This window comes from Pantherophis guttatus, chromosome 4 (genome assembly GCF_059756535.1).
Source record: "Pantherophis guttatus breed Tessera chromosome 4, ASM5975653v1, whole genome shotgun sequence".
NCBI lineage: Eukaryota > Metazoa > Chordata > Lepidosauria > Squamata > Colubridae > Pantherophis > Pantherophis guttatus.
In genome coordinates, this window is record NC_142066.1 from 91,936,587 (window position 1) to 91,961,557 (window position 24,971).

Sequence of the window (24,971 nt, forward strand, 5' to 3'; positions counted from 1 at the left end):
TTTGCTCTTGATAAATTGCTGAGATCGCCTGTATGAATTGGTCCCCAAAGCCCATCTTTTTTAAAGTCTTTAGTAGAAAATTCCAATCCACTCTGTCAAAGGCCTTCTCCGCATCCAGAAAAACCAGCACTGCAGAAATCTGTTTATTCTTATCAAGATATTCCAATAAGTCTATTACTTGCCTTACATTGTCCTTCATATATCTGCCCTCAATAAATCCCGCTTGGTCCGCATGAATCACCTTTTGGATTACTGGCATCAACCTGTTGGCTAATACCTTCGCATAAATTTTATAGTCTGTGTTCAAAAGAGATATTGGTCTGTAGTTCTCTGGTTTTTTAGGACCAACTTGTTCTTTTGGTATCAAAGATATATAAGCAGTTGTCCAGGATGGGGGTATTTTACCCCCTTGTTGAATATTGCAAAATAAATCTCTAAGTTGTCCCACCATTTCAGCTTGTAAAGTTTTGTAATACACTGCAGTCAAACCATCCGTGCCAGGAGCTTTGGCTGTTTTTAGCTGTTTAATTGCTGCTGTTATCTCCTCCTCTGTTATAGGATAATTCATTCTTTCCTTTTGTTGATCAGTAATTTTTGTAACTCTCTTATCCTTTAAATATTTTTCTATAAGTCCATTCTGCACCTCTTCTTTGGCATATAATTTAGTATAATAATCCACAAAAGCTTCTTTAATTAGTTTTTGTTGAAAGATTTCTTTCCCTCCAATATCAATACTATCAATAGTCCGTATACTTTGTTTTTTTCTCAATGTGTAAGCCAACCATCTGCCCGGTTTGTTAGCGTTGCAAAATGTATTATGCTTCGCATATTGTAAACTTGTTGCAACTTGTTCCGCCATAAGCATTTGAAATTGGTCTTTCAAAAGTTTTATAGCACTTCGTATTCTTTCATCTGTTGGATTTTTAATAAGTAACTGTTCTTTATTCTTTATTTCCATTTCCAATTCAGATCTTTTCTTTTGTCGGAGCAGTCTATGTTTAGAGTTCATGTAGATGAGTACCCCTCTCATATAAGCTTTACTTGCATCCCAAACAATTTCAATTGGGGTACCTTTATTCAAATTTATTTCAAAAAATTCTTTCAAGTGCTTTTTAAGTTCTATTGTATTTTTTTCATATCTAAACAAGTTCTCATTTAATCTCCAAGAACGTCTCTCAACCTTATCCATCTCAATTTCTATCCATACAGGGCTATGGTCAGTCAGAGTTCTTGGAAAAATCTTTGTTCTTTTTGTCTTAACAAGTAGATCATTTGACAACAGGATAAAATCAATCCTAGAAAAAGATCTATGTCTATCCGAAAAAAAAGTATAGTCCAATTCATTTGGATTATGTATTCTCCAAACATCTTTTAATTCCATATCTTCTTTCATATCAAAAAAAGTCTGTGGTAATCTAATTCTAGACTTTGCCAGGCTCTTTTTATCTAGTTTAGAATCAATTACTCCATTCCAGTCTCCCATAATTAAAATAGATCTATAGTCCCATTGCAATATTTTAGTATGTAACATCTTGTAAAAATAATCCTGTTGTTGGTTGGGAGCATAAATTCCAATCAAAAGAATTTGACCATTTGCTGTGAGCAATTCAATTGCTACAAACCTACCATCTTGATCTGCTTCTATAACTTTCGCTGTTAATTTTTTATTTACATAAATAACCACACCATTCTTTTTCTGCGAAGTTGAAGATATATAATGTGCTCCTAGTTTTGAATTTATCAAATATTTTTGATCTTGAGTTGTGATATGCGTTTCTTGTAAACATATTATATCATTATTAAATTGTTTCAAATATGTAAATAATTTCTTCCTTTTCTGTGCTGAATTCAACCCATTGACATTCCAAGATAGACACTTAAAGGTCATCAGCCTCTTTCTGGAGCACAGAGCAAAATGTTTGAAGTTCATCCGAGAGCTTCGATCTCGCTCCTCCCATAGCTCCACTCTCTTGTACGATACTCTTAACTGCCTTCTTGTCTTGTCTTTCCTGTTGCTGTTGTTGCTTTTGTTTAAGTAGCTTGGATTGGGCTCTAGTTATACGTTGATCTTTAACTTCTGTCAACTGAATCAAATCCAAAATTGGAGAAGAATCCAACAAGGGCTCACTCAGAAAACCTCCTTCTGCACCTTGCACTACTTCTAATTCCTGCTTGGACTGTTCTTGCAATTGCCTCTCTTCACTCTCTTTAATCTCCAAAACTGTGGATGTACGTGGAGATGGTGTTCTTTCCTTAAGAATAGTAGTGTAGAAGTGTTGTGCCTTCTCCAAGGTATTCAACCGATACCCTTCTCCCTTGTATCTAAAAATTAACCCAGCTGGTGCGTCCCACCGGAAGGGTATCTGTAAATTTCTCAGTTCCTTAACAAGAAAACCAAATTCTTTTCTGGCTTTCAGCATTTTAGGAGGTAATTCTTTAAAGATTTGAAGTTGTGAACCCCCCACTTCTACAGAAGTATAAAAAGATTTTTGCAGGATATCATTTCTAATTCCTCTTTCTGTAAAGTATATGACCACATCTCTAGGCAGTTGTCTTTGTCTGGCCACCCAAGAGTTCACTCTATAGGTTTTATCTATTTTGTGAAATACCATATCAGGATTAACTTGTAGAATCTTGGCCAAGGCTTCAGAACAAACTTGTCTCAAATCCTGTCTCTCCTCCTCTCGAATTCCCCGAAGCCGTATGGCGAATTCCATCGCCCGGAATTGTATCATAACAATCTCATCATCAATTCTCTGCATTTTATTATCAACTTCATCAATTTTATAATCATTGTCTTTCATCTTGACATTAACTTCTGATTTGAATTCTTCAACTTTATAATCAACTTTCCCAATAAATTCTGCCAGGCCAGACACCACTTCTGCTATTTTTTTGGTCACCTTATTTTGATTCTGTTTCACCATGTCTTTGACTTCATTAATTTCCTGCATAAGTTCCTGATGTGATTTTTGAAATTTATCATCTATCTCCTGTTGACATTTTTGAAATTTGTCATCCAGAGTTTTAGAAATAAATTCTTTTAAATCTCCCACATCAAATTCTTTTTTCTGAGTTTGTAGCTGTTGATCAGGGGGAAGTTGCGTTTGCTGTTTGTATGTGGGGGATCCCCCCCTAATGCCTTCCCTTCCTGCTTCTTTGAAGCCATCCTGGCTCGTGATCTAGTTTTTCTAAAGAGGGAAGTTCCTTTTCCTTTCCCTCCTGCACAAAGACTTCTAAAAAAGTCCCCCAGATTTGGTCAAACAAGGGTTAAAATAAAGCAGAGTCCAATATTGAAAAGGGAAAAAAATTTCCCAGTTATTTCTCTTATAACAAGCAAGGCAGCTTAGTAGCAACTTGGAAACTTTGTAGCAAAACAAAATAACTTCACCAATCCACACTCGCTGGCTCGTTAACTCTGAAGCTAGGCGCCATATTTTTTCAAAGCACTTTCACTCATTCGCATTGTCTCAGATTGAAAAGTCAGCAAAGTGCTAATACTTGCGTTTCCAAATTTCAGGATTCAGGTAGTTTTGCTGTTTATTAAAGCTGGTTCTTTCGCTTTAAGTTTCCTGCAGCCGGCTTGTTCTGCAGGAGCAGAATCGTCCCACGCCGCCCGGAGTCTCAGCAGGTTGGAAGGGAGCCGCGCCTGTTTCCTCCCCAGAAACGATTCCCTGGGGGGTTACAGGGGCTCGACCTGTGCCCTGCTATCTCTCCTCCAACAATCCTCAGGATTTTGAAGTTTTCGAGCCGCTTCTCGATCGCGAAGCGGCTCTACAGGCGGCGGGGCTGGCGGAGCTTCAAAGAGCGCCGCCGTCGCCGAAGACAAGGAAACCGGAAGTCGAAGATACTTCTATTTAACTAAATTCAATTCATATGGAGGAGTAGAAAATAACCAAGAAGAAGAAATATGTTGAAGTTGCGAAACAATGAAAGCAGAAGACTTAACTAAATTAGGAATAAAAGCAACTTGACCAAAAGCCATAGGAGGTTCATAATATAAAGTTACATTACTACCATGAATCAAAAACATATATTGAGCATGACGAATCCAAAGATTAGGACTAAGGGGAAAATCAATAATTGCTTCAGAATTAGCAGAAAATAGAGAGAGAAAACAAAAGAAAAAACAGCACATAAGAAAGGACTTGTTGAATCATTGTTGAACTTCAAATTGGTCCCAAGTCAAGAGTGGAGGATGTTATAACTTGAGAGCTTTCATTTGTTTTTCCATGATAAGGACGAACACATCGGCCTGGAATCCACACAGCTTGTTTCGTTTGCAGATCTTCAATTGCAGCGTAACCACGACCCCAGGTTATAAGTTTTGTAGGTCCACGCCAGGCAGGATCAGGAAGTTGACGATAGAGTACCAAAGGTTGTGAAACAGGATCCTGAATATGAAAATGTAAATTGACTGGAATTTCTGAAAAGGAATCTAAAAATGTTAAGTAATTCCATGCATACAAAGCAATAGAGATCAAATTTTGAATCTTTCGCAAATGGAATGGACCAGATTCAGTTTTTATTAATTTAGTCAATGTAGCTTTGAATGTACGATGAGCTCGCTCAATTATAGCTTGCCCTTGGGAATTGTAAGGAATTCCATGTATCAATTGAATATTCCATTGTTAACAGAAAGAAGTAAATTCCTTACTAGTATATGCTGGACCATTGTCAGTTTTCAATTGACTTGGTCTTCCCATGACAGAAAAAGCAGAAAGACAATGAGACACTGCATCAGAAGTGCGTTCATGTCTAGAAGCAGTAACCTATAGAAAATGAAAGTATGTGTCAATGGTAGCATGTAAATAAGTGTATGGCTTAAAAGTAGCAAATTGTGTAACATCCATTTGCCAAATTTGGTTGACTTTTGTTCCTCGAGGATTTACTCCCATAGGAAAAGGAACTGCAAATTGTTGACAAGAAGTACATCCCCGAACAATATCACGAGCCTGGGAAATAGGAACAGAAAATTGTTTAGCCAAAGATTTAGCATTTTGATGAAAATATGAATGGCTAGCAACAGGATCAGAAAAAAGAATTGTAACATCTTTTAGAGTTTCATCAGCTTGTCTGTTTCCTTCTGTCAAAGAATTTTGAAAAGGAGTATGACTTCTAATGTGCTCAACATATAAAGGAAAGACACGTTCTTCCAAAACATGTTTTAAAGATAAAAATAAAGACAAAAGATTAACATCAAGAGAAACAGAACAATATGCATAAGGAAGAGATTGCATTGCAAGAAAGACATATTTTGTATCAACAATTAAGTTAATAGGCTGATCAGAAAACAATCTCAAAGCCAAAATAACAGCTGCCAACTCAGAACGTTGGGCAGATGTCTGAGTAGAAGTAAATTTAGAAAACCATTGTTGACCATCTGTCCAAACCACAACACCACGAGTAGGTGATCCATCTGTGAACACTGTTAAAGCTTCAGGAAGAGGAGAACGAGTAAAAATAGAAGAAAATGAAAGATTTAATGTATTTGTAATAACTATTCTAGGATCTTTAGTTAAAGAATATTGAATATCACCAAGATATTGAGAAAAAGCAATTTGATATGAATCAGAAATGGTCATTAAATGTTCATGTTCAAGTTTAGTACGAGTGAAAGCAATACCATCCAAATCATGACCTATTAATTGCAAAGATCTTCGTCGTGCTTTCATGATCAATTCTTCTAAGGCTTGTTGATAAGGAAAAATATTTCTAGGAGGAGAAGCAGACAAATTCAACCATTCATGAATATGAATCACTTTTTCATCTAAAAGAGAATAAAGACAACCAGTAGGTAAAGGTGAAGTAGGAAGAATTGCTAACCATAATTTAGTAGCTATAGAGACAATTCTATCAACATATCTCAGTTTAAGTTTTAGAATGTTTTGAAGACATTTCTTTTGCAAAACAGTAAGAGACACCAGATCTTCAGGATGCTTAGAACCTTTTAACAAGGAAAAGAGAGGTAACATTTCTCCTGTGGAAATTTGAAAATATGGACGAGCCCAATTGATTGTACCTAAAAGTTTTTGCCATTGGACCAAAGTATATGAAGATTGCACTTTAAGTTCAGGTAAGATAGGAATGGAAGAAGATTGTAAAACTTTAAATCCCAAATATGAATAAGGTTCAGTACGTTGTATTTTTTCAGGAGCGATGTAGAGCCCTCTGCTGGCTACAGTGGTAGTCAACGCTTGTAGCACTTGTTCTTCATCAAAATCAGGACCTGCTATTAAAATATCATCCATGTAGTGGTAAACTAAAAAAGAAGGAAATTGAGCACGAAAAGGTTGCAAAGCTTAATCCACAAAATATTGACGAATAGGAGAATTGAGCATACCTTGTGGTAGAACAGACCAATGATATCGTTGTGTAGGTTGGCTATTATTTAAAACAGGCACAGTGAAAGCAAATTTTTCTTTATCCTGCGACTGTAAAGGAATGGTGAAAAAACAATCTTTCAAATCTACTACTAACAATTTATAAGATTGTGGGATTAAATTAAGATTAGGTAGGCCACATTGTAAAGGCCCCATCGGTTGAATGCAGTCGTTTATTTTTAGATTGTGGGATTAAATTAGGATTTCTCAAATCATGTAAAAAGCGCCATTTACCACTTTTCTTTTTTATAACGAACACAGGAGTATTCCAGGGACTAGTGGAAGGTTCAATGTGACCAGCAGTCAATTGTTCCTGTACCAAGGAATGAAGAGCAATCAATTTTTCAGAAGATAAAGGCCATTGCTCAATCCAAACAGGTGTAGAACAAAGCCATTTAAGAGGAAGTGCCATCATCTAAAATCAATTGAGTGTTAAGAAGAGAAAGAAGATCCCTGCCCCAGATATTAGTATGAATATCTAAAATGTAAGGATGTAAAGAGACAGACTTACTAGCAGAAGTTGTGATGACTATGGGATGAATGCTTTGCCAAGCAGTTGTAGACCCACCAATGCCCCATAAGGAATTAACATCACGTTTAGGCCATTGCACAGGCCACTGTAAAAGGGAGATGACAGTAACATCGGCACCTGTGTCTAGTAGACCTTGAAAAGGTTGTTTATTAAGATATAAAGTAAGAAGTGGTCTAAAAGAATTAATAGACGGAAGAAGTCCTATAGAATTAAGTGTTGAACCAAATCCAGAATTACCACGTTGTCCAGTACCTGGATTAGGTACCTTGTAAGGAAGAAAAAGAAGTTGTGCAACAGAAGATCCTTTAGGAAGAAATTGTGGAATATTAACCCAAATTTGCATAAGGATGACTCCAGTGTAATCAGAATCAATAACTCCTGGAACTACAAAACATCCTAATTTATGAGCAGAAGAGCGAAGTAAAATAATACCAACTAATCCAGAAGGGAGAGGACCAGTGTATTGAGAAGAAACAAGTTTAACTTCTAAAGGAAATTTAAAATCCAAGTCTTCTTGAGTAATTAGATTGATCCCAGCACTACCTGTTGTGGCTGAGGATGCACAAGAGAGGGAGGAGGAGGAAGGGGGAGAAGATTTATGTAATTCCATAAGCAGAAATAGCCTTCTTCAACTCTCGTAAAATTTGAAATGGCAAACCTTCCCATTCTGCAATCTGTTGTCCAGCTTGTGGTCCTGGTTGATATTGCACTGGACATACTGAGAACAGTTCAGCTAACTCTTCCCCAGAAATAGCAAAGTCTGCCTTACAATTGTCAACCATCTTTTGAAAAGAAGATTTTAGAACAATATTAGAAGGAGGAGGTTTCAGTTCAATGTTAGAAGATTTCTGTTCAATGTCAGAAGAGACAGAAGGAGATTTTAAAATCTTTTGTTCAATAGCAGAAGGAACAGAAGAATCAGAAGGAGGCTTTAAAATCTCAGAAAGAGGCTTTAAAATCTCAGAAAGAGGCTTCAAAATCTTTTGTTCAATATCTGTAGGAGCAGAAGGTATTTCAGTGTCAGTAGGAGCAGAAGGTATTTCAGTGTCAGAACGAACAGAAGGAAATACTTCAGATTTAGAAACTTCAGCTTTAGAATCAGAAGTTAAAACTTCCTTTTCAGGCAGCGGAAGATATTTCACAGTTGTAGGAGATTGAAGAGTGTCAGATTTAGAAACTTCAGCTTTAGAGTCAGAAATCAAAGCTTCCTTTTCAGGCAGAGTGTCAGAAGGAGGTGTTAAAGGAGAAGAAAGCTCCTCTTCCTTCCGATCAAACATTTCTATAGCATGTCTACATAGATGCCAAGCATGCAAAATATCTATCTCTAAACTTATCTTAGAATGCAAAACCTTGCCAACTTTTTCCCAATCTGACAATTTTAAAGAACCCCTATCAGGATAGAATGAACAAGTTAAGGCAATTTCTCGTACCAGCCGATAAAGAGCCTTCTGTGAAACAGAAAGTTCAGACTTTTTAAGAAGATAAAGTAAATCATCTACACGCTTCCTTTGTCCTTGAGAAAGCGAAGAACCCATACTTACAGAAACCTTATAAGAGATAAGATTGAGAAGCAGCCCAAAGGCTGACGGCGCCTGTCCTTGCTGGACGAAGTATAGGGTCCCTGTTCCGGGCGCCAAATGTTGCATTTGTATCCCGGAGGCTGAAGATGTGTGAGATGTGTGAAAGGAAAACATCCACAGATAGCAGAATTAAGAGTAAAATCAACAGCAGAATCAACAGCAACCTTATTGAGCATCAGACATAGTTTATATAGTTTCTAAGTTTCTCAGTTCTCACCTACTATGCGTGTTACTTTATTATTGGTTAAGAAATCTCTAACCAATCACAATAATTGGTTAGTAATTACATCATTGGTTTTCATGAGAAAATGCATGTATTCACACACAATGATAGCTACACAAGATACACTGAAAGCGGCAAATGTTACAGGTTATACATTGTTTCACCCTGTGTCCTTGTACATGCTAGAAACACTGCTCAAAGATGAGAATTGCTGATGTTTGCAATTTCGTGTAACTGCAGTGCCAAAAACCATACAGATAAGCATTGTAATAACCCTACACTTTTGTGCAAAATAATTAATGAACAAACATTTGTCAACAATTTTTCCATCAACCTCTCGAAACAAGGACAAGAGATATAAGAGCATTTTAGCCTCTCTCGTACTCCATTGCAAGTAAACATTTTGGAAAAAATTTTTACTAGTACAATCAGGCAAGTAATTACTGAAGTACATCAGAAAGTTTCAAACTATTTCAGAAGATCTCAGTGAACATAATGGATTAACATATTAAAATCTATCATGTATCTTTAATTGATTTGTCTACAATTTAGTCTACAGTTTAGTTGTACAGCTGATGAAATAAGTTTAGCTCAGAAAGGCATATGCCTTTTATTAAAATGTGTTAGTCTGAAAAAGGTGTTAAAGATTTCTGAGTTGAGGACCAGTTAAAATTGTATTTAACTGTAACTCTTCAACTGTTTACCATATCACTGGTCTGTAAATTCAGTATTGCTTCTCCTGAGATCTGAATCTCTATCATTCTACAGTTGCATTTTTGACAGCTAAAATGATAAAAAAATCAAATGAATGGATGAGAAAAAATATCTGCAGTTTATTTGATTGTTACTTGTCAGCTTTGGAAGCCCTATTAGCACCAGATGCTTCCCTGCTGCCAACTTCTTGCGCTTGGGAAAGTAGGAGGGGGGATTTAGAGGAGTGATTGTAGTTAGACCTAATAGGTCTAACTTCCTTTCGGTCAAGGTCATGGTGTTTATGCACCTAGAGGAGGAGTGGTTGCAGGGATGGCTCAAGTTGGGACGGATGATGATAGGACCATGTGACAGACTGATGGGTGCAGGGGCTGGATTTGGGGTTTTGATTTACTGAGGGAAAACCGGAACTCTCAGATTCGGGTTTTCCCAGATGTGCCAGTTTACCTTCTCCAATAAATGGAACTTTGAGAAATGCCTGCTTCGGAGTTTTTACTTGGAGTTGCAGACTTGCTGGAACGCTGACATTATTAGATGGAATCACTAACTGATATAGGAAGAATTGGGCATATTGTTGGGCCACATGCAGTTTCTATGCCTTGATTTTTGAGAAATACTTCCTTAAACGTTTAAAAATATATTTATGAAGTATAGTTTAGATGATTGTTTATAAGCAAAATAGGATAAAATGCCTAGTAGGAAGTTACATGTACTTCACTTTGTTAAAAGTACTTCTTATTGATGTTTTAGAATCTGATCCAGATATTTAATTTATAATAATAATTAGTGGTATTATTGTAAAAAAATAGATGGTACATGGTCATGTTTTGACTAACATGGTCATGTTTTGACATGTTTTCTCTCAATACTAAGATTAAAAGTAGTAATGGTTATTATTCATAAATTTTCTCACAAAGGATGTGATCATTCAAATAAAACATTGCATGGTATTCTGAAAATAATTATGTCATCATTTTGCAGAGGGTGGTAAACATTGTTTTAACATTTGTATCTATAACAAATAAAATCAGTAGATTGAAAGTAGCAAATATCACTAATTTCATTTAGATTTTTTTATTTAGACCTAAAATGTACCAATAATATAAAAAAGTATTATTTACATGCCTGAAAATGAGATGTTCTCCCAGATATTTTTAAATGTATTTAAAAATAAAAACATTGAGGATATATATACAAAATTGGTTTTTAATGCCATCAGTTGCCTTGAATATTCCGATCAAGGAATTATAGGACAACTGAAATAATTAGAAAGGAAAGGTGCTCAAGGCTCAGAGTTCCAGCCAGCAGGCTATGCATTGAGATAAACTTAGAAATATGTGCAATATATTTCTTTCCTAATTATTTTGTTAGATACATAGGCTTACATTGCAAAGCAGATGAGGGAGAGAAAAGTTAGGGTTTTACTCCTTTATATCGTGTAAGTTATAATGATACCATAGATCAGGGATGTCAAACTCAATATCATTGAGGGCTGCATCAGCATTATAGTTGCCTTCAAAGGACCAGTAGCATGTCAGACTATGACGATTCACAGCAGCCAGGTGGGTGTATCTGGGTAGGCATAGCTGAGTGGTCACAGCTGGGTCGCTGTGGATGGGTGGGTGTGGCCGGCTCGATGCCTCTTACTGGACATGACTGATACAGGACAACTGGTTCGGGATGGAACAAGTCGCACCGACTAACTCGACGGGGGACAATTCAATGTCCCACAAGCTTCTCACCTCCCCAAACTGCTGGCAGCCAAAGGTGTGTGTGTGGGCACACACAACCCACATTCCACGTTTGGGGACTTTTATCCACAGAGGAAGGAGAGGAACTTCTCCCCAAGCCCAGGCATGATTAGCAGTTTGTAAGCTCAGAAATGGATAAAAGTCTCCAAGCTTGAAATGATGTGTGTGTGTGTGTGTGTGTGTGTGTGTGTGTGTGTGTGTGTGTGCACAGCACACCAAAAGAGACATTCTTCTCCGAATCCCAGACATCACTGGCATTTCCCTGTTGGTGCCCTCTCCCAGCAAAGCAGAAGGCAGAGGATGATACTGCTACATGTGGAAGCGCAGAGAAGAAAGTTTAACTGTTTGACTGTTGCAGTGTCCCAGGATTATGTGATTGCCTTTTGTGACCTTCGGACAAGCAAAGTCAATGGAGAAGCCAAATTCACTTAACAATCTTATTACTAACTTAACAACTGCAATGATTCATTTAACAACTGTGGCAAGAAAGGTCATAAAATGGGGCAAAGCTTACTTAATAAATGTCTCACTTAGCAACAGAAATGTTGGGCTTAATTGTGGTCGTAAGTCGAGAATTATCTGTACACGTCTTAGTAAGAAATCTTGGCTAATTAAAATATGGTTAAAACAAAGTAAAACATAAACTTTTGACATAGAATTTCAAAATATTTTATTAAGATTGTTCATCACATAATGTATTTAGTCTTATTTTTATCCCCTAGTTCTCGTAGCATTGATGGATCGAATGGGAGATGCCAAAGACCACGTTCGAGAACAGGCACAAAAACTGATTTTGAAGTTAATGGACCAAGTAGCTCCACCAATGGTAGGAATTCTATAGAGAGGATTTTTCTATTAAATGTGAATTGTTCTGTTCTATTGAATTAAGCAGCACAATATCAATCAGCAATTTAAGAAGCCGGGTGGGATGTGGGGAATTTTGTGTTGTTGTTTTTTCCTGGCTGAAGATATGTGATGGTCATTTATTTTGCCTCACTTCTCAGTTGGAAGCATGGGAAAGAAATAGAATTTTCCCAAGGGAGCTTCATAGGAAAAGGATCAAATCAATCTCAGATCCTGCCAAAAGAAAAAATGGTAATAGCAATAGCACTTAGACTTATATACTGGTTACAGTGCTTCACAGCTCTCTAAAAGGAATACAGAGTCAGCATATTGCCCCCCACAATCTGGGTCCTCATTTTACTGAACTTGGAAGGATGGAAGTCTGAGTCAACCATGTGCCTGGTGAGATCCGAACTATCAAATTTCTGGCAGCCGGTGATCAGCAGAAGTAGCCTGCAGTACTGCATTCTAACCACCATAGCAGTTCTTAAGGGAGCAATACTGACTTGGGTATATATCTATTATAGTTGTCTTCTTAGCAGAAGACCATGCTTACTTACTTGGAATATACCGGTGATGGCAAACCTATGGAATATGTGGCCGAGGTAGCACGCATAGCCATCTTTCTGGGCACACAAGGTGTCGCCCAACTCACCTGCAGCTGCGCATATGCGCACGCCCCTTCTGGTGTTTGCGCCTCTGGTGCATATGTGTGCAATTCAGGGAACCCAGCTGGTCTTCGGAGCACTCCTATGCATGCGTGTGCATTTGCACATGTGTATGAGAGTACTTGCATGCAGTGCATGCATGCGTAGACGGCGGACCTGTTCGGCATTCGGTGAATAAAAGGTTCGCCACCACTGATATATATACCGTGTTTCCCTGAAAATAAGACAGGGGCTTATTTTCTTTTGACCCCCGAAATATGGCCTTGGCCTTATTGGGGAGAGGTGTCTTATTATTTTTCAGGTGCAGGAGGCCCCTAAACATAGCCCGCTGTAGGGGGACTGATGCTCGAGCGCCAACCGGCTGTTTTGCCGGTTCCGCTCAGGCCATTGCCTCGAGCAATCGTGGCAGCTTTTAATTTGCTTCCCGTGAAAACAGCACGAGGTGAGGCAAGGCGGGGGGACGAACGGTGGGGGAACATGTCCCGCGCGCATCTGCCATCCACCCGGAATGGCCTCACAGAGGCCGCTCCCACAAATCATAGCTTGCGTGCCCCTTCTCTTAGTGGCGGCCGCAAACAAACTCTTGCCAGCCCTAGCCCTGTCGACCTGGAGGGAGGGCTTCTGGTGCCGGAGCTCCGAGCAGTGGCCGGTGTGGGCTGTCTGCACAGCCATGAAGCAGGATCTGTGTGGCCGGTTCTTGCCTGCAGCATTGCCAGCGAGGATCAAGTCAGAGCTGCTGCTGCTGTTGCCCGAGATCAGCAGGCTAGATTCAGTGAGCCGGACACATTGCTGCCACTTGGGAGAAGAGAGAGAGGAGGCGCTGCGAGAGAGCCCATTTCTGATGTTCTTCTCCTGAGCGGCAGCAGCATGTTCAGCTCCCCGAATCAGGCTTGGCAATCTTGGCCCGTGAGGGGTGGTGGCAGGTGGGGAGGGGTGGGGAGGCAGAGAAGCGAGAATTCTGTTGCTCACCCAAACCCCAGATCTCCTGTTTGCCTTGCAGGCTCTTCAAGAGGAAGGCAATCAAGCTTTTGCAATCCAAGCCAGCGCTGCTTCTTCTGCTCCCCTTTCTTCCCCCCTGGAGCCGAAACAGAGAACAAAAGGATGGCTGGGAATAGTTTAAAAGAGAGAATCCAATGTGCTGGTTCTCAGGTTACACACTGCTGGGGGGGGGCTGGGGCTTCTTCTCCTGCTCCCCTTTCCTCCCTCCCCCCAGCGGTGCTGATCTTGGGCAGCAGCGGCTCTGACCTGATCCTCGCTGACAATGCTGCAGGCAAGAACTGGCCACGCAGACAGCCCACACTGGCCATTGCTCGGAGCTCCGGCGCTAGTACCCCTCCCCCCAGGTTGACAGGGCTAGGGCTGGCAATAGTTTATTTGCGGCTGCTCTTTGCGGCCGCCACTAAGAGAAGGGGGGCGCAAGCTATGATTTGCGGGAGCCGTTCCAGGTGGATGGCAGATGCACATGGGGCATGTTCCCCAACTGTTCGCCTCCCCTGCCTCGCCTCCTCACCTCATGCTGTTTGCACAGCAGCTGCGCATGCGTATAAGGTTTTTGGGGAGGGCTTATTTTCAAGGGGGGCTTATTATAGCGCGTGCGCGCGAAAGCCCAATTGGGCTTATTATCGGGACGTCTTATTTTCAGGGAAACACAGTGTGTGTGTGTGTGTGTGTGTGTGTGTGTGTGTATAGTTCTTAAAATAATTGTCTTCTGTACATGTTTGTGCGTATATGCATATACACACATGCATATATATATATATATATATGTATGTATGCATGTGTGTATATGCATATACGCACATACTGACAAACGTACAGAAGACAATTATTTTAAGAACTGTGCTGACTTTCTGGTTCATAAAATAGCAGAAAGTTGGTCTTGTCAAACTGATTACTATCTATTCCTATTAATGGAAACCACTGAACACTAGAATAAAAATTATTTAAAGAATTCTGAGTGATTCTATAAAGGAAAAGAGAGCAGGGGCAAAAATGATGTTTTCATCTATATTCTGTTGAAGATAAAATAGATTCCTGGCAGTTAGTGTTATAATAAATTAGTATTATCAACAACTCTTTGGATTTCAAGTTCAAAGTTTACTCCCCAATATAAAGGATTCATAAGCAGTAATGGGTTGTATCTTTCAAAAGCTGAGAAAAATTATTTACTAAACATTAAGAACATGACTGCATGTGATTTTTTTTTACAAGAAATAAGTTTTAAAAGTGAAATAAAACTGGCTATTTAATTTTTTTAAAAAAAGTCAGATGCCAATGGATGGATTGGGGAATCATGAATATATACATTTTGTTGAAAACATCTGGTTGTTTTCAACAAAACAGAATAAAAAAGAGTACAAAACGAGTGGTATAATTTGATAAGTTAATTGAAAGTCACTTACCCAGAGAGAAAATATGGCTATGCCTTTTTAAATCAACTCATTAAGTTCTCAAGAAGAGAGTTATTGTGATAACGAACTACCTTGATATCAGTTGGGGAATTTAACTGGTTAAAAAAGAAAGATTCAGCAGGTTTCTGATCTTTCTTGATACCAAATTAATTTTCAGAAAATGGAAGGAATAAACAAGGATTAAGTTTAACTAAATTCTGAGTTTAATTGGGACAAATAGAATTGATCAGTGACTGAAGTGTCAGGAACCTAAGCGGAAGACAACCACATTATAGGTTTCCGTGCTTTCCATCAGCCAAGGTCTCAGGGGAGGGGCGGAGGGTGGCGGTTGTTATTAACGAAGGTCTTGGACCAAGGGAGGCCACTGTTCCTCAGACGGCTGGATGTGAGTCCCTTCTTGTGAAGTGGGGTCATAGGGTGCAGTTGGGCTTGCTAGTCACGTACCTGGCTCCCTGCCATGTGGCAGCAGCCCTGCCTGAGCTGCTTGATGTTATAGCCGCGGTGGCTGTTGACACCCCCAGGTTTATGGTCATGGGGGATTTTAACCTGTCATCAGTTGGCGAGACATCTGAGGTGGCTCGGGAGTTCATGGCTTCCATGACGGCTATGGACCTGACCCAGTTAATTTATGGCTCTACTCACATGGGGGGACACACACTGGACCTTGTTTTTGTCTCTGGACAGTGGTTGAGTGATCTCGAGATAGGGGATATAGTGATTGAACCCTTGTCATGGTCGGATCACTCCCTCCTTCGCCTGGACCTTCGAACCGCCACACCCCGCCGCAGGGAGACAGAACCGACCAGGTGGTTCCGCCCCAGGCGCCTGATGGATCCTGAGAGATTCCAGATGGAGCTTGGGCCATTTCCTGAGGTTCTAGCACATGACTCGGCTGAGGATTTAGTGGCCGCCTGGGATAGGGCGGCGGCTGATGCTTTAGACCGAGTCGTGCCTTTGCGGCCTCTGACCCGGCGCCGGTCTCACCTGGCTCCTTGGTATACTGAGGAGCTGAGGGAGATGAAGCGCCGGAAAAGACGCCTAGAGAGCAGCTGGAGGGCTAGTCGTTCTGAATCCGACCGAACACTGGTAAGATCTCATATTAAGAATTACCTAGTGGCGATAAGAGTAGAGAAGAGTAACTACTTTTCTACTCTTATTGCGTCATCAGATAATCGCCCAGCCGCCCTGTTTAGGGTGACCCGCTCTCTGCTCCATCAAGAGACGCGGGAAGACCCCTTGGAGGGTAGAGCTGAGGATTTTGTACAATATCTGTATGACAAAATTGCTCAGATTCGTGAACAGCTAGACTCTGACTGGATTGATCCAGAGGAGATGACAGGGGCAGGTCCTGAGAATATTATTTGGGAAGAGTTTGATCCTGTGACTCCCGAAAGCGTGGACAGGATACTGAACAGACTAAATGCTACCACATGTTTATTGGACCCGTGTCCATCCTGGTTGGTACTGGCCTCCCGGGAGGTGACGCGAGGCTGGCTCCAGGAGATTATAAATGCTTCTTTGAGTGAGGGTGTCTTTCCCACCGTCTTGAAAGAGGCGGTGGTGAGGCCCCTCCTCAAGAAGCCCTCCCTGGATCCAGCTGTATTAGCAAATTATCGTCCTGTCTCCAACCTTCGCTTTATTGCAAAGGTTGTTGAGAGTGTGGTTGCACGACAACTGCCTCAGTACCTGGATGAATCGAATTATCTAGATCCGTTCCAGTCGGGATTCAGGCCCGGGTACAGCACAGAGACAGCATTGGTCGCATTGGTTGATGATCTCTGGAGGGCTCGGGACAGGGGTTGCTCCTCTGTCCTGGTCCTACTAGACCTCTCAGCGGCTTTTGATACCATCGATCATGATATCATGCTGCACCGGTTGGAAGGGTTGGGGTGGGGGGCACTGTTCTACAGTGGTTCTCCTCCTTTCTCTCTGACCGGTCGCAGTCTGTGTTGACAGGGGGGCAGAGGTCGACCCCGAGGCCCCTTATATGTGGGGTGCCACAAGGATCGGTCCTCTCGCCCCTTCTATTCAACATTTATGTGAAGCCGCTGGGTGAGATCATCCGTGGTTTTGGGGTGAAGTACCATCAGTACGCTGATGACACCCAGCTGTACATCTCCACCCCAGACCACCCCAATGATGCCCTCGAGGTGATGTCCCGGTGCCTGGAGGCCGTACGGATCTGGATGGGGAGGAACAAACTCAGACTCAACCCATCCAAGACCGAGTGGCTGTGGTTTCCGTCGTCCCGATATAGTCAGTTGGCGCCATCTCTGACTATTGGGGGCGAGTCATTGGCCCCCACAGATGGGGTTCGCAACTTGGGCATCCTCCTGGACTCACGGCTGTCTTTTGAAGAGCATATGACGGCCGTAGCCAGGAGGACTTTTTATCAGGTTCGCCTGATTCGCCAGTTGCATCCCTTTCTGGATCGGGACTCGTTACGCACGGTCACTCACGCCCTTGTCACCTCACGCCTGTATTATTGTAATGCTCTCTACGTGGGGCTCCCCTTGAGAAGCACCCGAAGGCTCCAACTGGTCCAGAATGTGGCCGCGTGGGTGGTAATGGGAGCAATGTGGCGCTCTCATGTAACCCCCCTCCTGCGCGAGCTGCACTGTCTCCCAGTGGTCTTCCGGGTGCGCTTCAAGGTTTTGGTTACTATCTTTAGAGCACTCCATGGCTCAGGACCAGGGTACTTACGAGACCGCCTCCTGCCACCAATAGCCTCTCACCGACCAGTTCGCTCCCATAGAGAGGGACTCCTCAGGGTGCCGTTGGCCAAACAATGTCGACTGACGGCCCCCAGGGGGAGAGCCTTTTCTGTGGGGGCACCTACCATCTGGAACGGGCTTCCCCCGGAGTTACGAAACATCCAAGACTTACGCATATTCCGCCGTGCCCTGAAAACATTTCTATTCCAACAAGCTGGTCTGGCCTAACTCCCCCTTTTTAATTGGCTTTTAAACTGGCTTTTAAATTGGGTTTTAAACCTCTTTAGATAAATTTGGATGTTTTTAATCTTTGAGCCTAAATTACTTAATCTGTTTCTTAATAGTTTTTAACTTCTATATGTATTTGTATTTATTATGGCTGTTCACCACCCTGAGTCCTTCGGGAGTAGGGCGGTATACAAATATGAAAAATAAATAAATAAATAAATATAAGGATCTCAAGATAATTAGGGGAAAAATTGCTGAAAGTCAGTTGGACTTCAAGAAGGCAGACTTTAAAATATGATCAAAAACTGGAGAATATACTATGGCATGAAATTAAGAAATGGAAGGGGCGACCTTGAGAAATGAGGTAGTGAAAGCATAGCTATAAACAATGTTCATGAACATGAAAAATAAATTTAAGAGACGTATAAGAAATTTTCAGCTATGACTTCCTGCTGGCTCTTTTCACATCCATGCAGGTATGCAAACAAAACAGTTTTGTTTTTTTTGTTTTTTGTTTTTTTTAATTTGATTTATATGCCACTCTTCTCTGAAGACTCAGGGCGGCTTACAATGTGCTCAGCAATGTGCTCAGTTTGTACTTGCCTTGCTGATAAGGAGCTGAATTAAGTGTTAGTTCTGATAGAAATAATTCTCATGAGACAATGAGATTGGCAAATTTGAATGAATAAAGGCACCCAAGAGAACTCTGGGAAGAAGCTGAAAAATAGATATCATGGAAATGAAAATTTTATTTATTTATTTATTTATTTATTTATTTATTTATTTATTTATTTATCAACAAGTACAAGGAAATGGGAACCCGGAAGCGGGTTGGGAAAATACCAGGCTCTAATGAGCCTGGCGAAAACTCAGCCAGACGAATCGCTGTCGGGGGGGTCTTCAGACCAGAACTGTCCTGTAGGGACAGTGAAGAAGGAGAGGCATCTCGGTTGGCTAAAGAGGAACAGGCAAGTTCCTTGGAAAGCCAGAGAAAACATTTCGATCCGACAGCGGGGGACGGCGGCCATTGCGAACCGCCATGAAGCTGGGGCATCCGGAATAAGAATTGTGCAGGAGCGAAGATTTACTGGTACCAGGTGAGTGATTGGACATCTCACAGGTATTAAAAGAAAAATTGGAACTTTTAAAGTTACCCTGTCATGGAAACAGCAGCTAAATTGCATTGGGGGGAGACAATTGATAGAAAAGAGAGAAAGCGGAAGTGAAAAAAGCCCAAGACGAAATCTGATGCTTAAACTTTAAATGTGGATATCGAATTTGGAGAGACTAAATTGAACATAAGAAAAAGAACCCCAAAAGAAAGGATTGGACATAAGAGGATTGGACATAAACTATATAGACAATTTTGAATTTTGGAGGAAGATTAAAGAACGAGAAAGGATCGTAATAGAAAAGTTTGACCAAAGATTTTAATTAAACTTAAACTGGAATGTAAAGCTGGAATTTGGATTTTATAAATTTAGACTGGACTATAAATTGATTTGGTGTATATAAAGGCAAAAAAGAAGAAGAAAATTAAATTAGTAAAGATCGTTAAAGTGGATTGCAAATAAAATGGATACTTTTTTAGACTGCTGACTTGGATTGTGGATTGTAGAGAGACATCTTCAGGAGAAACAAGATCATTACAATACTAACATTACAATACTACTATTTTGGAAAAAACTTTGAACTTTGAAAGCCATAACAGCCGTGAGAACTTCCAGGGAGAGTTTGTTGTCTACAAGCGGCTTGACTTTGATGATTAAAAAAGGAGGACTACAACGTGATTTCAAACTGGAATACTATTAACTTAGAAAGAACAAAATGGTGCAGGAACTTAAGGAAATGATGAAAATGATGTACTTATCACTGAAAATGGAAATAAGGGAAATGACTACTGTCAGGTGTGCTTCCTTCAAAGTCCAGGAAAGAATGACCCAAACTCCATTGTTATAGAGAAAGGTACTTTTACTAGAAAATGAAGTGAATGCAACCAAAGGGAAGCAGAATCTAAGGCAATAAGTGCAAAAATTGCATAGAGAAAGCATCCCCTCCCACTGTCCACCGTAAATCATCCAATCCAAAGGTCTCCCAGGGGTCAGGTGGAAGCACACGTCTGGCAGCGTCATCAATCAGGAATGCCACAACCGTTGACCTGACGGCAGCTTCAAAGATACAGTCCGGTGGCTTAACTATCGCTTTCGATTCCTCCAGCACGCTTCCCCTCCCATGCTACCTAGCTCTCCCCCCCTCCCGTTACTATGGCAGCCAAAGCAGTAAAGGCGGAGGCTGACATTCGGCCCCTCTGCAGGAGAGATGTTAGTCCTAAATAGGGAAAGACAAAACAACACAACACAACAGAAATTAGGGTTTATCAGGATATTTCGTGTGAAATAACTGAACTTTCTTTGGCGCCCGGACATCACGTTTATATCAACCCATTCAGCTTGAGATAATGGGAAATGCTTCCAGGCCACCAAATACTGCACTTTACCGTGATGCTTCCTAGAATCCAAAATTTCCTTAACTTCAAAATGTTGTTCCCCTTCTATCAGTATGGGGACCGGAGGAGAGTCCTGGTTTGGACGCAAAGGGGACGAATATTCCGGTTTCAGTAAGCTAACATGAAACAGGGTGGATTCGTCTCAAATTTTTTGGCAATTCCAATTCAACTGTGACTGGGTTGATGAGTCTAGTGATTGGGAAAGGCCCCACATACTTTGGTCCGAGCTTTTTTGATTTCTGGGAGGCCTGTAAATATTTGGTGGAAAGATAAACCATATCACCCACTTTGTAAACGTGTGCCGGGCACCTCTTTTTGTCAGCTTGGGCTTTATGTGCTCGGTGTGGATCATCTAAAGCCTTTCGAGTTACTGCCCAAGTACCCCGTAGTTGTTTGATCCACTCAATTAAAGAGGGGTTCTGTGGGTTATCCTGTGGTAGCTCTGGGATTGGCACAAACTGTTGGCCAGAGGCCACCTTAAATGGAGTAAAACTGGTGCTGCTATGTATGGAGTTATTATACGCCACTTCCGCAAATGGCAATAAGTCCACCCAGTTATCTTGCTGGTAATTTATGTAACATCTCAGGTACTGTTCTAACACGGCATTGGTTCTCTCACAAGCCCCATTTGTCTGGGGGGTGGGGTGGGTGGAGCTTAACCCCTGGGCAGAGCCTATTAACCCTAAAAACTCCTTCCAAAAGTTGGAGGTAAATTGCATACCCCTGTCCGAGATTATACGTTTTGGAGCCCCATGTAATCGATAAACATGTTGAATAAACAATTTTGCAGGGGTTTTAGAACAAGGGATGAAATGCACTTGTTTGGAAAAAACAAATCCATTATTGCCCAAATGACTGTGCACCCCCCACTCTCCGGCAGGTCTACAATAAAATCCATGGATATTTCTTTCCAAGGAGCATTTGGCCTTGCCACACTCTGAAGTAAACCAGGTGGCTTCCCCAGAGGTCTCTTAGCTGAGGCACACACTGGACAGCTAGCTACATATGCCTCTATGTCCTTCTTGAGTGCAGGCCACCAGAATTGACTTTTAACGAGATGTAGAGTTTTAACAAATCCAAAGTGTCCCACCGTTTTGGCGTCATGAGCGTGCTGCAACATTGCTACTCTTAAACTGGCCAGAGCATACAATTTGGCCCCAATCCAAGCTAATCCATCACGGAGTGTACATTCATTCGAGTGGGTTCGAACCACTCGTCAGTCTTTAGAGCAGTAGTTCTCAACCTTCCTAATGCCGCGACCCTTTAATACAGTTCCTCATGTTGTGGTGACCCCACAACCAGGGGTGGGTTCTAAATTTTTTTACTACCGGTTCTGTGGGCGTGGCTTATTTTGTGGGCGTGGCTTGGAGGTCATGTGACTGGGTGGGCGTGGCTATATGTATAGGGACTACTCAGAGGGCTGAAAAAAGTCATTTCTGACAGATCCTCACACTTTTGACTGGTCCTCACACTTCTGACCATCCTCACATTTATGCCCGTGCAGCATTAACAACAACCATGTCACTCATTTCACAACTGCTTCTCTTCACCATGGTGACAAAATAGGGCAAAAACGTAAAATGTGAGGACAGTCGTAAGTTCGAGGACTGGTCAAAAGTGCGAGGACCAGTCAGAAATAACTTTTTCAGCCCTCTGAGTAGTCCATATGCACAAAAGGACTACCCAGAGGGCTGAAAAAAGTGATTTCTGACAGGTCCTCGCACTTTTGACCGGTCTTCGCACTTATGACTGGTCATCATTTATGCCCATTGTAGCATTCTTAATAACCATGTCACTCATTTCACAACTGCTTCTCTTCACCATGGTGACAAGATAGGGCAAAAACGTAAAATGTGAGGACAGTCATAAGTTCGAGGACTGGTCAAAAGTGCGAGGACCAGTCAGAAATAACTTTTTCAGCCCTCTGGGTAGTCCATATGCACAAAAGGACTACCCAGAGGGCTGAAAAAAGTGATTTCTGACAGGTCCTCGCACTTTTGACCGGTCTTCGCACTTATGACTGGTCATCATTTATGCCCATTGTAGCATTCTTAATAACCATGTCACTCATTTCACAACTGCTTCTCTTCACCATGGTGACAAGATAGGGCAAAAACGTAAAATGTGAGGACAGTCATAAGTTCGAGGACTGGTCAAAAGTGCGAGGACCAGTCAGAAATAACTTTTTCAACCTTCTGAGTAGTCCATATGCATAAAAGGATAAAAGGACAGAGGGATGAAGGAAGGGAAGGGAAATTAGAGTATGAGTGAGGGTAAGAGAGGGAGGAAGAGAGGAGGAGAAGGAGAAAGGAAGAGGAAGTAGGGAGGAGAAGAAGAGGGGGAGGAAGAGAAAGTAAGAAGGAAAGAAAAGAGAGAGCTGGTAGGTTTGAGGAGAAAGATTGCTGTACAATAAAAAAGATGAAAGAGAAGAAAGCCAACCCCAAACAAATATAAAGATATTAAGATAAAGAATGAATTGTTAAACTTTAAAGAATAAAAGAGAACAAATATGAATAAATAACAATAATTAGAAACACACATACAAACATACAATGTATTTTCTTTGAACAGAGTATTTGGCCGGTTCATAAATTTAAACAGTGTTTAGTCATTTCAATTAAATTTACAATTTCTATATTTCCTTTTTGCCATATTTATTCCTCATCTATTTTTGTAAAAAACCAATATTACCCTTCATCCTCATCTCTAATCTTAATCAAATTCAATTTTTCCCTTCTATTCTATATTATACCCCTTCCCATTGTCTATTTTTATATCCATCCTCACATTGGTTAATTATGTAATATTACAGTTGTTTAATATAAATTCAACATTTTAATATAAATCAATTAGTTATATAACTACCTTTTTTGTATATTAATCAATATGAACATGAATATTCCAATTATTTCCATGCAATCCAATTTCTTACAAATCAATTAATTATATTTACCAATAATAATAAACCAAATAATTTCCCCCATATATTTCTCCAAACCACAACTTAACCATTTCTGCTTTCAACACAATATACACTTAATAGTATCTCAATTATTACAATTCCCTAGTTAAATAGAGCTTTTTTTCTTTTGTGTTTTAAAATCTTGAACTCTCCTCTTTTGCCCTAAATTTCCCATTGTTTGCACCTACCTTTTTTGGTGAGGAAAAAGAAAAGAATTCTGCCTGCCTAATTTTCCAACTTTGCAGCAACAGCAAACTGCTTTGCAGCAACAGCAAACTGCTTTACTTTCAGATTCGTTTTTCAGCATAGCTAGGGGGGAAAGAATCAGCACTCTTTGCAAGCAAGCAGTAGAGCCCTGAGCAAAACAGCTGAGAGCAAATCAACTGAGGGTCGGGAGCCGATCTAATCCAGGGCTAATTAACCTATGCTGAAGCTCCGTGGGCCAATAAAATTACAAAAAAACACCAAACCATTTTTTAAATTGCTGGCTCGCCCGCCCCTCGCCCACCACTATTTATTGGCAATAAATAGTGGTGCGGAGGGGCAGGGCAAGCCAGCAATTTAACAAATGGTTCGGCTGCACCACTGGCTATAGTGCGGCCCTTTGAAGCTCCGCGGCAAGAATTTAAACAGTTTTTTTTCCTCTAGCCATCAGCTGGAACTCCGGAGGCAGCAATAGATTGCGAGTGGGCGGGGTAAACGAACGTATGCATGAACATAGCAGGGGCTCTTGTAGTCCAAAAGGGAACACTCGAAACTGGAAACATCCCAGTGGGCACTTAAACGCGGTTTTCCATTCATCCCCCTCCTTAATTCTCATTCTGTAGTATGCCTCTCGTAAGTCCAGTTTGGTGAAAATTTTCCCCTTTCCTAAATGTGCTAGCATGTCCTTCATGAGCGGCAGGGGGTAAACATTTTCCACGGAAATAGCATTGATATTCCTATAATCAACTACCAAACAAAAGGAGCCATCTTTCTTTTCTTGGAACATTACAGGTGCCACCACCCTTGGTCTGGCTGGTTGGATAAAACCCCGTTCTAGGTTTTTATCAATGAAGTTTCGCAATTCCCCTAGTTCTTGAGGGGTCATGGGGTAGATCTTTGGCTTAGGGAGCTTCACCCCGGGGAGTATTTCAATGGTACAGTCCATTTGGGGGGGGGTAGCACATCCGAGGCCTTTTCACTAAAAACTTCTCAGAGATCCCAATACTCCTTTGGACTCTTTTCCTCCCCTTCGATGTGGCCTATTGTCACTTCTTCCCTTTCGTGTTCTACTCCGTCCTCCAGGGAGTTTTCTTCCCTCTCTAGTCTCAGTTTTCTGGTGTGAATGCGCAAAACCCCCGTTTTCCAGTTAACACGGTTCCATTTATGGAGCCAGGGCAGTGCAAGTATGAGGGGTCGTTGCATGCCAGGGGCCACAATAAACCTGAGGGTCTCTACGTGATCCCCCAATTGCATT

General features: G+C 41.1%; 1 protein-coding gene across 38 annotated transcripts in view; it reads left to right on the forward strand.

The window, feature by feature from the left end:
* The window catches only part of CLASP2 (cytoplasmic linker associated protein 2), a 495,740-nt gene that overhangs the window by 54,175 nt on the left and 416,594 nt on the right, over positions 1 to 24,971 (forward strand). For 37 of the 38 annotated variants that reach the window (XR_015734236.1, XR_015734237.1, XM_060686009.2 and 34 more), the window contains exon 3: positions 11,903 to 12,006. The exons of the other annotated variant lie outside the window; for it this stretch is intronic. Coding sequence is in view for 35 of the 37 variants with exons in the window: in XM_060685988.2 (XP_060541971.1) it covers positions 11,903 to 12,006 (104 nt within the window). In the remaining 2 variants the exon portion in view is untranslated. The remainder of the gene's footprint in view (positions 1 to 11,902; positions 12,007 to 24,971) is intronic. 38 annotated transcript variants of the gene reach the window in all.